Source organism: Coturnix japonica, chromosome 13 (assembly GCF_054131305.1).
Source record: "Coturnix japonica strain WE chromosome 13, WE-NBRP24, whole genome shotgun sequence".
Lineage (NCBI taxonomy): Eukaryota > Metazoa > Chordata > Aves > Galliformes > Phasianidae > Coturnix > Coturnix japonica.
The window spans coordinates 9,968,068-9,980,611 of record NC_140675.1 but is presented as its reverse complement, the minus strand read 5'-3'; the positions used below and the strand labels follow the sequence as shown (position 1 = coordinate 9,980,611).

The 12,544-nt window shown below is 48.1% G+C and overlaps 1 protein-coding gene and 1 long non-coding RNA gene across 25 annotated transcripts in view; one reads left to right on the top strand and one right to left on the bottom strand.

Annotated features, from left to right (window-relative positions):
* Positions 1-11,711, bottom strand: part of SUN1 (Sad1 and UNC84 domain containing 1) — a 37,700-nt gene extending 25,989 nt beyond the window's left edge. For 9 of the 24 annotated variants that reach the window (XM_015876502.3, XM_015876506.3, XM_015876509.3 and 6 more), the window contains exon 1: positions 11,593-11,696. In XM_015876502.3, the coding sequence (XP_015731988.3) occupies positions 11,593-11,681 (89 nt within the window). In that variant the 5' untranslated portion in view covers positions 11,682-11,696. Of the gene's footprint in view, positions 1-1,388; positions 1,455-11,592 lie in introns of those variants that run through there. The other 15 variants (XM_015876503.3, XM_085513827.1, XM_032447601.2 and 12 more) reach the window with 4 other exon arrangements.
* On the top strand, positions 8,962-10,684 carry LOC146758676 (uncharacterized). The gene is made up of 2 exons (XR_014933796.1): positions 8,962-9,056; positions 9,633-10,684. It is a non-coding gene; the product is annotated as an uncharacterized LOC146758676 (long non-coding RNA).
* Positions 11,712-12,544: the final 833 nt, after the last annotated feature.

Genomic DNA, 12,544 nt, shown 5'->3' with positions numbered 1-12,544 from the left:
GCTGAGAGCAGCGGGTGGGTGTAAAGCACGGCTTGGCAGCACGGCTCCGGAGCTCGCACACACACACACACACACGAGCAGCCGCTCGGCACAGCGCTGTGCACGGCCAGCCCGCCGTGTGCCCGCTCCGCGCAACGCAAAATGGCCGCCGGCCCACAGCGCCGCAGGGCCGCCCCGCACGGCTCGGAGCACCGCGGGCTGTTGTCAGCTCCCTTAGCTTCGCTCATAAAGCGACTTCAACCGTGTAGCAGAAATAAGGAATCCAACAGGCTGGTTGTGCCGCGGTACCACCCCCGAGCCCGCAGCTGGGTCCGTGCTACACGTGGAGCTGGGAGGAGTGACAGATGGCCAAGGGCACCCAGCACCTGCACAGCGCCCTGCAGGGCTCATCCACACACAGCGACACAGCCCTGGAGGTGCGGGATGCAATGAGGTGTTAATTCGTCTGCTCAGCACAGCGCTGACCTCTAACAGTGCACTGCAAAGCATTTTTATTATTATTTTTTTTTAAATAAAATTAGCAAAAATAAAGACGTCAGGTTTGTTTGTTTGTTTGGTTTTGTAAACAGTGAGATAGAGGGACTGCAAGCACCAAACCAGCACCGGCCCTGCTGTTTGCTGGTCGAGATTCTCTTTTTCCCATAACAAGTTACACAGTGCTGTTTTTCAATACACAGCAGACACGCACCGAGGCCAACCGAGCACTGCTTCCCCTCCATCACACACAAAACTTGACGAGCTCGCTCCAAAACAAGCACTGCCTCCGAACAGCTCGTTGCCTCACCGCTACCTGAGCACCGCACCGACAGCAAAGCCGCTGCGGGAGCGCAGTGCTGTGTTAGTGCGAGCAGGCAGCGCTCCGTGCAGGGCTGATGCCTTTATGCAGGAGCCCGAGGGGCAGAGAAGCCGCATTCTGTGCCCATCGGCTGCACGCGAAGCCGGCGCTGAGCAACTCTTGACACGCAGCGCGTGAAGCGCTTCCGACACGGAGCAGCTCCGGGATCCAGCCGGGCGGTCACAGCACGGCGCTCCCCGCCGGCCCGGCCTCAGCAGCGCGGATTCAAACAGCGCCGAGCGCCAAAGCGCCCAACGTCTGTCCGCGCCTCACAGCCGCCCGCCTCACGCCTCCCGGCAGCGCAGCCCGCGGGGCCGCCCCACAGCGGACAAACACGGAGCGGGGCCGGCCGGCACCACAGGCAGCACAACGGGAAACGGAGAGAGAAAGGGGAGCCGCCCACCCGCCGCCGCGACAGGGCCCGTCCCGCGGGCAGAGCAGGGCAGGGCAGGGCACGGCGGGGCAGCTCCGCATCGCGGCTGAAGGGCTGCGGGAACCGCCGGGAGCCCGCGGGCACGCGAAGCGGGGCGCTGCCGCCCGGGGTGTTCGTTACCTGGCGCCCGTGGAGCGGAGGAAAGGCCAAGCCCGTGGCGGTGGCGGCACTGATTGCTCTGGCTTCGCCCCGCCCGCCTTACCGACCCCGCCGGGATCCCCGCCCCGCTCCGCCCCGCCCCGCGCCCCCAGCAGCCCCGCCCCGCCCCGCCCCCCGCCGCCCACCTCAGCCTGTCGGCCCCGCTGCTCGCTGTGAGCCGGGCACCTGCTCTAACACACACCGCACAACACAAGGCACGGCTCGGAACCAGCCCGATGTTGCCGTGTTTGGACAATGCACGCAAATTAGTTCAGCTCGCGATCTGTCCCAGTCGCTTATTCCTGAAGCTCCCCACACGGGGCGGGCCGGGAGCTGCTGCTGAGCCAACAGCCGCGCGGTGCTGGGGAGGAGCGGCCCGGCCTGCCAGCAAAGAACGGCTCAGAACTACGTGCTGTTAAATAAAGATCTGTGTCCTTGTTTGCGTACAAAGCGGGCATGAAGCTGACCCTCGAGAAACAGAGAATGAATGAACGTCAGGACATCCAATAACATGCCAGCCGATGGCAGGTTATTGCTGATCTTAAAAGAGCCGTACTGCAGCTGTGATAAAATGTTTGCTCATTAAGACCGGGATGTGGTAGCATTGTGGTGGAGTGCTTGTTCATTAGGACCGGGATGTGATGGTGGAATATGGAGGCCACAAGGGTTGCAGAACACTCTAATTTTATGGGTAGATTGTGTACTCTGCATAGTTACAGGCAAAGCGCGCCCCGATGGATACAAAGTTTCACGGAAGGACCAACCAAGGAACGACACACCAAGTGGAACGATCACGACCGACCAATTAAAGGACAATACACTCGGGATGGACCTTACAAAAGAAGTTGCAAGGGGCGGGAAGGCGCGGCAGTTGGAGGAACGAGGATTCCCCTGTCGCCCAGCGCTGAATTGCCTTTTTGTTTTACCCGCTACAATTAATAAAAGTTTCTAATTGGAACATTATCGGCTCATTGCTTGTAAATTGATGACAATTTGGTGCCGTGACTCGGACGGGAATACTGGCGTGGGTACGAGCCTGAGGGGGCGCCCCGCCTAAATAGGCGGCCTCGGCTCCTATCCTCCCGCCCTACTCCTGCCGACGATCCGAAATTTAAAACACAAAGGCAAGGAAAAACCGGTTAACCCTTTAAATTTCGTGCACGAAAGTCCGGACGAAGACGCAGGACAGGTGAGTATAGTCCGGTCTGGGTTGGGAATCCGGCGTGTGGCGAGTGTTGTGTGCTTGTGAAGGGGGGCCGGCAGCCGGCACTAACCCGAGCGAGTGTGGACCCCACAGTAGTGCGGTTCCCATTGCCCGCGAGGGCGTGGGCCACGACCTGGGGGAAGCGAGTGAACGCAACACTGAGTGAGGGCACGCCGAAGGGTGGGTACAGGGTATAAGCGGGACCCTTTCACCACCACAACCCCTAGGGCTATGGGCTCTATGGAGGGTTATTCTTTGGTGTTCCCCTAGAGCTACGAGCACTAGGGATGATTATTATTCAGGTGTTCCCCTAGAGCTACGAGCACTAGGGATGATTATTATTCAGGTGTTCCCCTAGAGCTACGAGCACTAGGGATGATTATTATTTTTTAGGTGTTCCCCTAGAGCTACGAGCACTAGGGATGATTATTATTTAGGTGTTCCCCTAGAGCTACGAGCACTAGGGATGATTATTATTCAGGTGTTCCCCTAGAGCTACGAGCACTAGGGATGATTATTATTTAGGTGTTCCCCTAGAGCTACGGGCACTAGGGGGAGCTACAGACGTTGAATAAAACAAGAGAGCAAGAAGTAAAGAACGAGATGGGGCAGTGTAAAACTAAACCACCCACCCCTTCTAAACGACCATCCATTCCTAAGGACTCACCTTTAGGGTTCATGCTAATTGCCTGGACGCACTATCCAGGAACAAGAAATAAAGATAAAGCAAAGATGATTTATTATTGTATAGAAATTTGGAGCGGACAACAAATTGGCCCGGCAGTATGGTGGCCTAAGTATGGTTCTAATGAAGATTGGGTACAACAGCAATTAAATTTTTGGGTAAACTCCAAAACCCCTTTCAATCAAGAAGAAAGTGACTATGCAGCAGTATGGGTCACTCGCCCAGAGGGTTTAGGAGTCCCCATTTTTAATTTGACACGAAAAGAAAAAGATGTCGAAAAACGTAAACCTCGAAGGGAAGAGGAGGCCTTAGTGGGACCCCCACCATATGCTGTACCACCAGCAATTCCCCTACCTTCTCCTCCTCAGTTGGATCATGGGCAGATGGATTCGAGAGAGGGAGAAGTACAAAAGATAGAAGGGGGAGGGCCTGTGACACGGGCAAAGGCACGACAAAATAACCTCTACCCTTTAAGAGAAATGCCCATGGGAGGTCCACAACCTCAGATGGGGTTTATATCAGTGCCCTTAAATTCAGGGGATGTTAGAGATTTTAAGAAGGAAATGGGTAATATACTAGAAGATCCCCTGGGGGTGGCAGACAGAGTAGATCAGTTCTTAGGGCCAAATGTTTATACCTGGGAGGAACTACAATCTATTCTAAGTATACTGTTCACAGCAGAAGAGAGAGGTATGATTAGGCGTGCAGGGATGCGCATTTGGGATGCTCAACATGCCCACGGGCCTGCTGCGGATATTAAATGGCCCTTACAGAATCCGCAATGGGACCATCAAAATCAACATCATAGGACTCACATGCAGGACCTGCGAACTATCATTATCCAGGGCATTAGGGAGGCAGTCCCAAGAGGTCAGAATATAAATAAAGCTTTTAATGAAAGACAAAAGAAGGAGGAAACACCCACTGAATGGCTAGAAAGGTTACGCAAGAATTTACAACTATATTCAGGATTGGATCCCGATACACCGATAGGCCAGGCTCTGCTCAAAACACAGTTCGTAGCTAAGGCTTGGGAAGATATCCGCAAGAAACTAGAAAAGATAGAAAATTGGCAGGATCGGGGGCTTGATGAACTTTTGAGGGAAGCTCAGAAGGTATATGTAAGAAGGGAGGAAGAAAGACATAATAGGCAGGTTAGGATGATGGTAACAGCGGTCAGAGAAAGTAGGGAATTGGAAAGGAAAATGGGGGGATGGACGCAAAATCGAATTCCAGGACAGCAAAAATTTAGGAAGCCTGAAAACAGGGAGGAGGAGAGAATATAAGATGGACTGTACTCCCCCAAGGCTTCACAGAATCCCCTAATTTGTTTGGGCAAGCCCTAGAACAGATCCTGCAAGAGTATCAGCTAGATCCTGATACCAAATTAATACAGTATGTAGATGATCTATCAATTGCTGGAGAGGATGAGGGAAAGGTTTGGAAAGAAAGTATTAAATTGCTGAACTTTTTGGGACTGAAAGGACTTAAAGTATCAAAAAGGAAATTGCAATTTGTGGAAGAGGAGGTTAGATATCTAGGGCATTACCTGAGTAAAGGAGAAAAGAAGATAGATCCTGAAAGGATACAAGGAATATTGTCCCTGACGTCGCCAAGCAATAAGAGACAAATAAGACAATTGCTGGGATTAGTGGGATATTGTAGACAATGGATCGAAAATTATAGCAGTAAAGTAAAGTTCCTATATCAAAAGCTCAGTACCGATGGATTAATAAAGTGGGATAGACAAGATGAAGAGAATCTACAAAAGCTGAAGGAGGATCTCATCAATGCCCCTGTCTTGAGCCTGCCTGACTTAAAAAGACCCTTTTATTTATTCGTTAACATAGACAGTGGTACAGCGTATGGGGTTTTAACACAGGATTGGGCAGGGAAGAAGAATTAAGAGAAGGGGAAAAATTATTTGTGGATGGATCCTCTAGAGTAGTGGAGGGAAAGAGAAGATCAGGTTATGCAATAGTAGATGGAAAGACCCTCCGGGTATTGGAATCAGGACCCTTGAGTAACACTTGGTCAGCTCAAGCTTGCGAGCTGTATGCTGTTTTACAGGCACTAAAAAGATTACAGGGAAAAGAGGGCACTATCTATACCGAATTTCCTAAAGTAGGAAGATATAAATATGTATTAGTCATAATAGACCACCTCACACATTATGTAGAGGCATTCCCCACAACTAAAGCAACAGCTCAGGTAGTAACAAAAATATTACTCGAACAAATCATCCCTAGGTATGGGGTAACAGAAGTAATAGATTCAGATCAAGGACCACACTTTACATCAAGAATCACTAGAAATATAGCTGAAGCCTTGGGAATAAAATGGGAAGAACATACTCCCTGGCACCCACAGAGTTCAGGGTGAGTAGAGAGAATGAATGGGGAACTAAAAAAGCAATTGGCCAAATTAACACTAGAAACTAAGCTCTCATGGATAAAATGCATTCCCCTTGCCCTCTTAAACCTTAGGGCCCAGCCCCGGGCTGACATAGGAATATGCCATATGATGCGGGAACCCCTAAAGATCACCCGGGGGTGTTAGATAAGAACATTCAAGCTTATATCACGGAATTAATGAAGTATAAACAGGAATTGTGGAAAAAGGGACAATTGACTCAAAGACCCCCTCTTGACATTACCCTCCATCAGATAAAGCCTGGAGATTGGGTTCTGATAAAGACCTGGAGAGAAACCACACTGCAGCCTCGCTGAGAAGGTCCCTGTCTGGTATTATTGACTACCAATACTGCCATCAGAACTGCTGAAAAAGGATGGACACATGCTAGTCGTGTTAAGGGTCCAGTACAAAATCACGAATGGAGAGTCACTAGTCCAGCGGGTGATTTGAAAGTAAAACTGTCACGAAACCCTCCGTCAAGGAAAATGAGAACATGAATTAACAATGATTGTATAAACGTATCAGTATAGAATTTAATGTAGAAGGGAATATTTTGACTATTGTGAATGCAACTGTTGGGATATGTTTTAGAAAGGTAGTGGACCCACTGCGAAAACAGGAATACACAAATTGGTTATTAGCCTTCAGAGTGGCCGTGGAAATTTTAATAGAAGGGGGTAAACCTGGGGGTGAATTTGGATCCTTACCAGCATCACTTAAGTGTATAACCAGTGGGAAAAAGAATAGGGTGCAGTACCCCAAAGACCCACTTGAAAGGGAAGCAAAACCAGCCCCTCCTGAAGAATACTCTTGCTGCCGAGAAGATTATACACCCCATGGCTCGAGGCAACCGAGTCGATGGGCGAGGCAGAGGAGATAAAACATGTGGAGGAGTCTGCTCCATTATGAATGAATCCAAAGATTTAGGATCCAGAAGATACCCCAAGACTGGAAATAACTCCCCCGAGCAATTAAAGACTCACTACTGCAGTGGGAAAACTGCCTATCTAAAACTAGCTCAATTGATAATAATATTAAGTCTCATTAATGAGGGTTGGGGTACAGAGGTACAGACACATGAGCCATTTAAGTGGTCCCTAATCAGAGGGGAAGATCAGAAGGTGATAAGCACAGACGTGACCCCAGGCGCTCCCATCCTTAAAAGTCAAGTATGTGACTTAGTACCAACACAACCATGCCTGAATCGCAAGGCAATCTATGCTTGCCCAGCATCAAATCCAGGGAAAAGTTATTGTAATTACCCAGGGGAATATCATTGTGCATACTGGGGTTGTGAAACGGTTTCACTGGGATTTCTGCCAGGGGGGGGACAAGATGAATATATAACAATTAGTTGGGGTCCCTCAGGTTGTACACCTCCGACTCATGGGACTCACTCTGGTGAAGTAACATGCCAACATTTAGAGATAAAAATCCTTAAAACAGAAAACACAGTGTGGTGGATAGGAAAGACTTGGGGGGTACGAATGTGGGAGCCTGGAAGAGACCGAGGGGGCCATTTCCTTATTAAAAAAGAAAGAGTTCCGCCAGACCCCCCAATAGGTATAGGACCTAACGTAGTAATAAATAACAATCAGAATAAGACAGAAGCTGTTACTGTAGGCCCGACCGAAGCAAGCCCTTATATTACCGAATATGGCACCCTTTGGAAAATAATTCAGTCTAGTTTCAAGGTGTTAAACAACACCTACCCAGAATTAACTAAGGAGTGTTGGCTATGCTATGATATAAGACCCCCTTTTTATGAAGCAATAGGGTCCGTAGCGAAGATTAGGAGAAGAAATGGGACTAACCCAGCAGAGTGCCTATGGAAAAAGGGAAGGCCTAATGTTCCAGGGATAACTCTAGCACATGTTACTGGAAATGGTGTGTGTGTGGGAACTGTACCTCTAGAAAAACGACATCTATGTAATAAAACTATAGAAGTACAAAGTCAGGAGAAACCCTCAGACTGGCTCCTACCCGCAGACAATGCTAAATGGATATGTGCCAAATTAGGGGTCACTACATGCTTATCGACTAAGATATTTAATCAAACCACCAATTACTGTGTACAAGTAATTATAGTTCCACGAATCATATATCACCCTAAAGATTATGTGATCAGTCAACAAGAAACCTCTGAACATCACCTGATTAAAAGGGAGCCATTCACAGCCCTAACCGTTGCAATGCTATTAACTATAGGAGGGGCCGGGCTGGGGACTGGAGTAGCATCTTTAATAAACCAGCCACAGGGACTGAAAACCCTTAGACAATCTGTGGATGAAGATCTACAGAAAATAGATGAAGCCATCAATGCGCTTACAAAATCGGTACGGTCTTTATCAGAAGTAGTGTTACAAAATCGAAGGGGGTTGGATCTTCTCCTATTGCAGCAAGGGGGACTATGTGTGGCTCTTAAAGAACAATGTTGCACCTACGTTGATCAAACGGGGGTAGCAATAGATACAATGGCTGAACTAAGAAAACAGTTAGAACAAAGAAAAAGAGCCCAGGAGTCTCAAAGAAGTTGGTATGAGAGTTGGTTTAATGGTTCCTCCTGGTTCACTACATTATTATCCACAATAATGGGACCAGTTATTATGATAATATTAGGTTTGACCTTTGGACCCTGTATTTTAAATAGACTAATCGTTATCGTTAAGAACAGGCTAGAGGCAGCCCACCTAATGGTAATTAGAGAAAGATATGAACCCCTTGATGGGGAACGAGAAGAGGATGCTCTAGAATGGAGTCGACAAGAACTAAAACGGTTTAATGAGCAAAACAAAATAGTACAATAAAAGAAAAGGGGGGACTGTGATAAAATGTTTGCTCATTAAGACCGGGATGTGGTAGCATTGTGGTGGAGTGCTTGTTCATTAGGACCGGGATGTGATGGTGGAATATGGAGGCCACAAGGGTTGCAGAACACTCTAATTTTATGGGTAGATTGTGTACTCTGCATAGTTACAGGCAAAGCGCGCCCCGATGGATACAAAGTTTCACGGAAGGACCAACCAAGGAACGACACACCAAGTGGAACGATCACGACCGACCAATTAAAGGACAATACACTCGGGATGGACCTTACAAAAGAAGTTGCAAGGGGCGGGAAGGCGCGGCAGTTGGAGGAACGAGGATTCCCCTGTCGCCCAGCGCTGAATTGCCTTTTTGTTTTACCCGCTACAATTAATAAAAGTTTCTAATTGGAACATTATCGGCTCATTGCTTGTAAATTGATGACACAGCGATGTGAGAACTTGAGGCTGCTGTACCAAAGAAGTACCTGGAAGCCGAGACGTGGCTTGTCAGACATGCAGCCAGGCACCGACCTCAGCAGGTGGGTCAGCACTTTGCAGCACGGTGAACTATCTCGCTCTTCTATCCCTTCTCTTTCTGTACCTCACACTTATTTTTGTGTCTTTGCAGTTGAAATGCATAAGGCAGTCGGGACAAAAATCATTTCTTAGAGCTGCAATCTCTCTGAACCCATTGGTGGTACCACGCCAGGCCCTCCCCACATCTCTCTGCTCCCATCCCATCCCAATGGCGTGCAGCCAGGGCCGGCCCTGCTGTGCTCCGGCAGGACGAGGCACGCAGCGCTGCCTGGGCACTAATCCAGCTCCATGGGCTGCTCCCACTCTGCTCAGGCAGCTCTTTCTCCCTCTGGACCACGCTGAGGGGTTGGAGAAGGACGGCCCAGACTCAGCCTTCTCTCTGCTCCCTGGCTTTGAGAGCCTTTGGCTCTTTACTAGAGAGAGCCAACAGAGAGCATTTAGCTTCTAGAACTTAAGTGAAACTTGATCCAATATTCTAATTTAGTTAAAAGAAGCTGGTATGTATTGAGAGCTAATTATTGCCATATTGCAGAAGAAAGACTGCTGTGCAGAAAATAAACATTAGCTCCTCTTTTCAGCTCCCGACACCGAGCTCTGGACATCAAATGGGATCGATTTTATTGGCTGAAGTCTGGAGGAAAAGATTCAAGATGAATCCAAATAGATCATAGTAAACACGTTTCAGTTTCGATGCTCCAGAAATTTAGGGGGAAGAAGAAAGCCTTGCTGCTTGGCACCAGGTATAGGGAAACCACAACGCATGGCCAAGCTCTGCATCTCTCAGCCCCCTCTCTCCTCACATTGCTGCTTCCTACCCATCCTATTCCTCCATGATTCCCTCTCTTGTTTGCAGTGCATTCCCACACTCACCTAGCAGGCCTGTTCTGCTCTGTTCTTGCCCCTGCTATCATCCACAAAGCTACAGGTACCCACAGCAATTAAAGCTATGGGCTGGTTGTGACGGAGATTGGTGCAGCAAGGAGTTTCGTTTCTGGGCGGTAATTCTGGGCACAGCATCGTGCTGTGCACGTTGGCAATGCCGAGAGCACAGGGAGCTCAACAGCACTGATCAGACACTGATCGGTCACTGGTCAATGCTGGCTGCACTGCAGGGCATTGCAGCAATGTGTGGCAGGATGTGCTGGGCTCAGGGACTCTAGAAGCAATTATTAGTGTGAGCAAGCGTGGGGATGCTTTTGTCCAAGAACAGGAAAAAGTATCACAAAGTCTGATTTCTTGGTAATTAAAGTCTCCCATCAGCTTCACTGCACTTTATGGTTAAACTGATGAGGGTTTCACATCATCTCTGGTGTCAGCTCAAGGAAAGGGATGCTCCATGCAGAGCACTTAGGTGATCACTTAAGGGGGGGCTGCAAAGCACTTCAATTCAATTTTGCCAGCAGATCCTGCTGCGGTCCTGACTTACAGGGGATTTCAGACATTAACAAGAAAAGCTGATTACATCCAAGACAGACTGACAGAGCAGCCGTTCTCCTCTCATCTGTTGCTTCAACTCAGTTACTGAGTCCTTGAGCTTCCTGGGGGACTGATCTCACTAAGTGGACACAAGCCTGTTAACTGTCATTTTTGTTGAGCTTCAGCTGCCTAATAATAAAGACTTTTTGCTTTATATTTTCCCCTCTCTTTAAAACATGGATAGAGTTTTGCTTGAAGGACTGAGGCAAGGAGCAGTCTGTTATGCATCCAGCAGGACCAGCTCTGACCCCGTCTTCTATGGGAAAGCCATAGAATCCATGTGGGAAAGTGCTCACTTCCACCAATGGAATAGAAACTGCTTTTCTCAGGTTAGCAGTGGATTTCCACAGGCCAGGATGTTACTTTGTGCCTGAAGCACCGTGTTTACTTTGCCTGCACAAAGGACTTCTCCTAAGCCAGGTAAAGCCCATGCAATGAGCCATCACAACTCTAACCTGCATGCTCCACTGTGCGAGTCCCAGCTCACTCTAACAGCGTAGTACTGGTGGTGAGAGCCACAGTTAGGAGATGCAGACTTTGCTGTTTGTTAGTAGTGGTCATCACACAACGTTCTGTGTCATGTTTGTCTGCTCTGTTAAAGTTACAGCTACACTTCAACTGTTTTGTCATCATTAATTTCCACAAAGCTTCCGTCCTAACTAAATTTGCAGCTTTAATTGCCAAACATGGAAGCACAACCCAGCTCTAAGCAGGTTTTTGGCTCTGGGCAGTGCAGTGAGCAGAGCAGTGCATTACTGCGTGGTGTGATTAGCCAACACGGTGCAGCTCCGCACCCCTGCAGGCACACTGCTGCCATCTGCATAAAGCACTTCTGAGGACATTTGCAGCTTACCAACAAAGACCCACATGGACGAGAGGTGGATGGATCTGAACACCCTTAACACCCAGCCTCCCCCAGAACTGCTCTCTTAAGTTGTAGTTTCTCCCAAAGTAGAGGTGCACTACTTTACAGCGCTCTCAATGTCTAATCAGTGGATTCATTTAAGGTAGGCAACAAACATTCGGAAGCCTGTACTGAGTTAGACAAACGCATACACTTACCAAAACTCTTTGGTTTTGCTGAGAATCCAGGTCCCAGGATCCTCCACAACAGGTCTTGTAGCTTGCAAAGACAACAGCCAGCAGCCCATATGTTCGTCACAGGAAGGGCGGGGCTAAGTCTGCTTATCTAAAGAGTCTGAAAGTTTGAGATAACCATTCTGCTCCAGAAAAATTGACCTCGCTTAAAACTTATGTAATGAATATGATCGCAATAGGGCTATAAAATGAACCCAAATCAAATCTAACACACAGTAATAGATGAACCAGCAAGACTGAAAACAAATCTATATTTCAGTTGTGTGCCAACTGACACAGGAAAGGGCTGAATCAGAAAGACTGGAACCAAAACAACTTAAAAATCCAGGTTCCAAAAGCATCCATCAGAGAATTCATCGTTGTTCTTCATAAAGGGATCTGAGGAATTTTGGTTATGAGATGAAGTCTGGAAAACTACAACCAAGGTTGGCATATTGTCAACGTTCTATGCCCAGAATACTGTCTAATAAAGGGACGCAGTGGAGGATATTTATCATACATGCATGAACTAAGATCAGCTTTTGTTTAACAAGTCTTTAGAAAGGCTATCGGAATTTTTTTTTTTTTTTTTTTTCACACAGCTCTGCTGGCTCTAAAGAAAAAAGCAGCTCTGTTGGATGATGCGGAGATTTTTGTTTGGGACACATCCCACAATGGACTGCTCTGAAAGATAACAGAACACGTGCAGACAAAAAACACTTCCCTGCCAACTGAATATATTGAGCTTGGGGAATACTTCGGCCCCGAACACTTGTAGTTAGCTTCAGGTTGCCTGTATTTCACTGCACGTAAGACACTCCTTTCTCTCTTCCCTAATCTCATGCTTGAAAGCAGGTTTGTGAAGAAGATCACAAGAGTGACCTACACCGCACATCACTTGTACTGCAGCTGTCCTGTGGCTGCAGACAATGCTGAA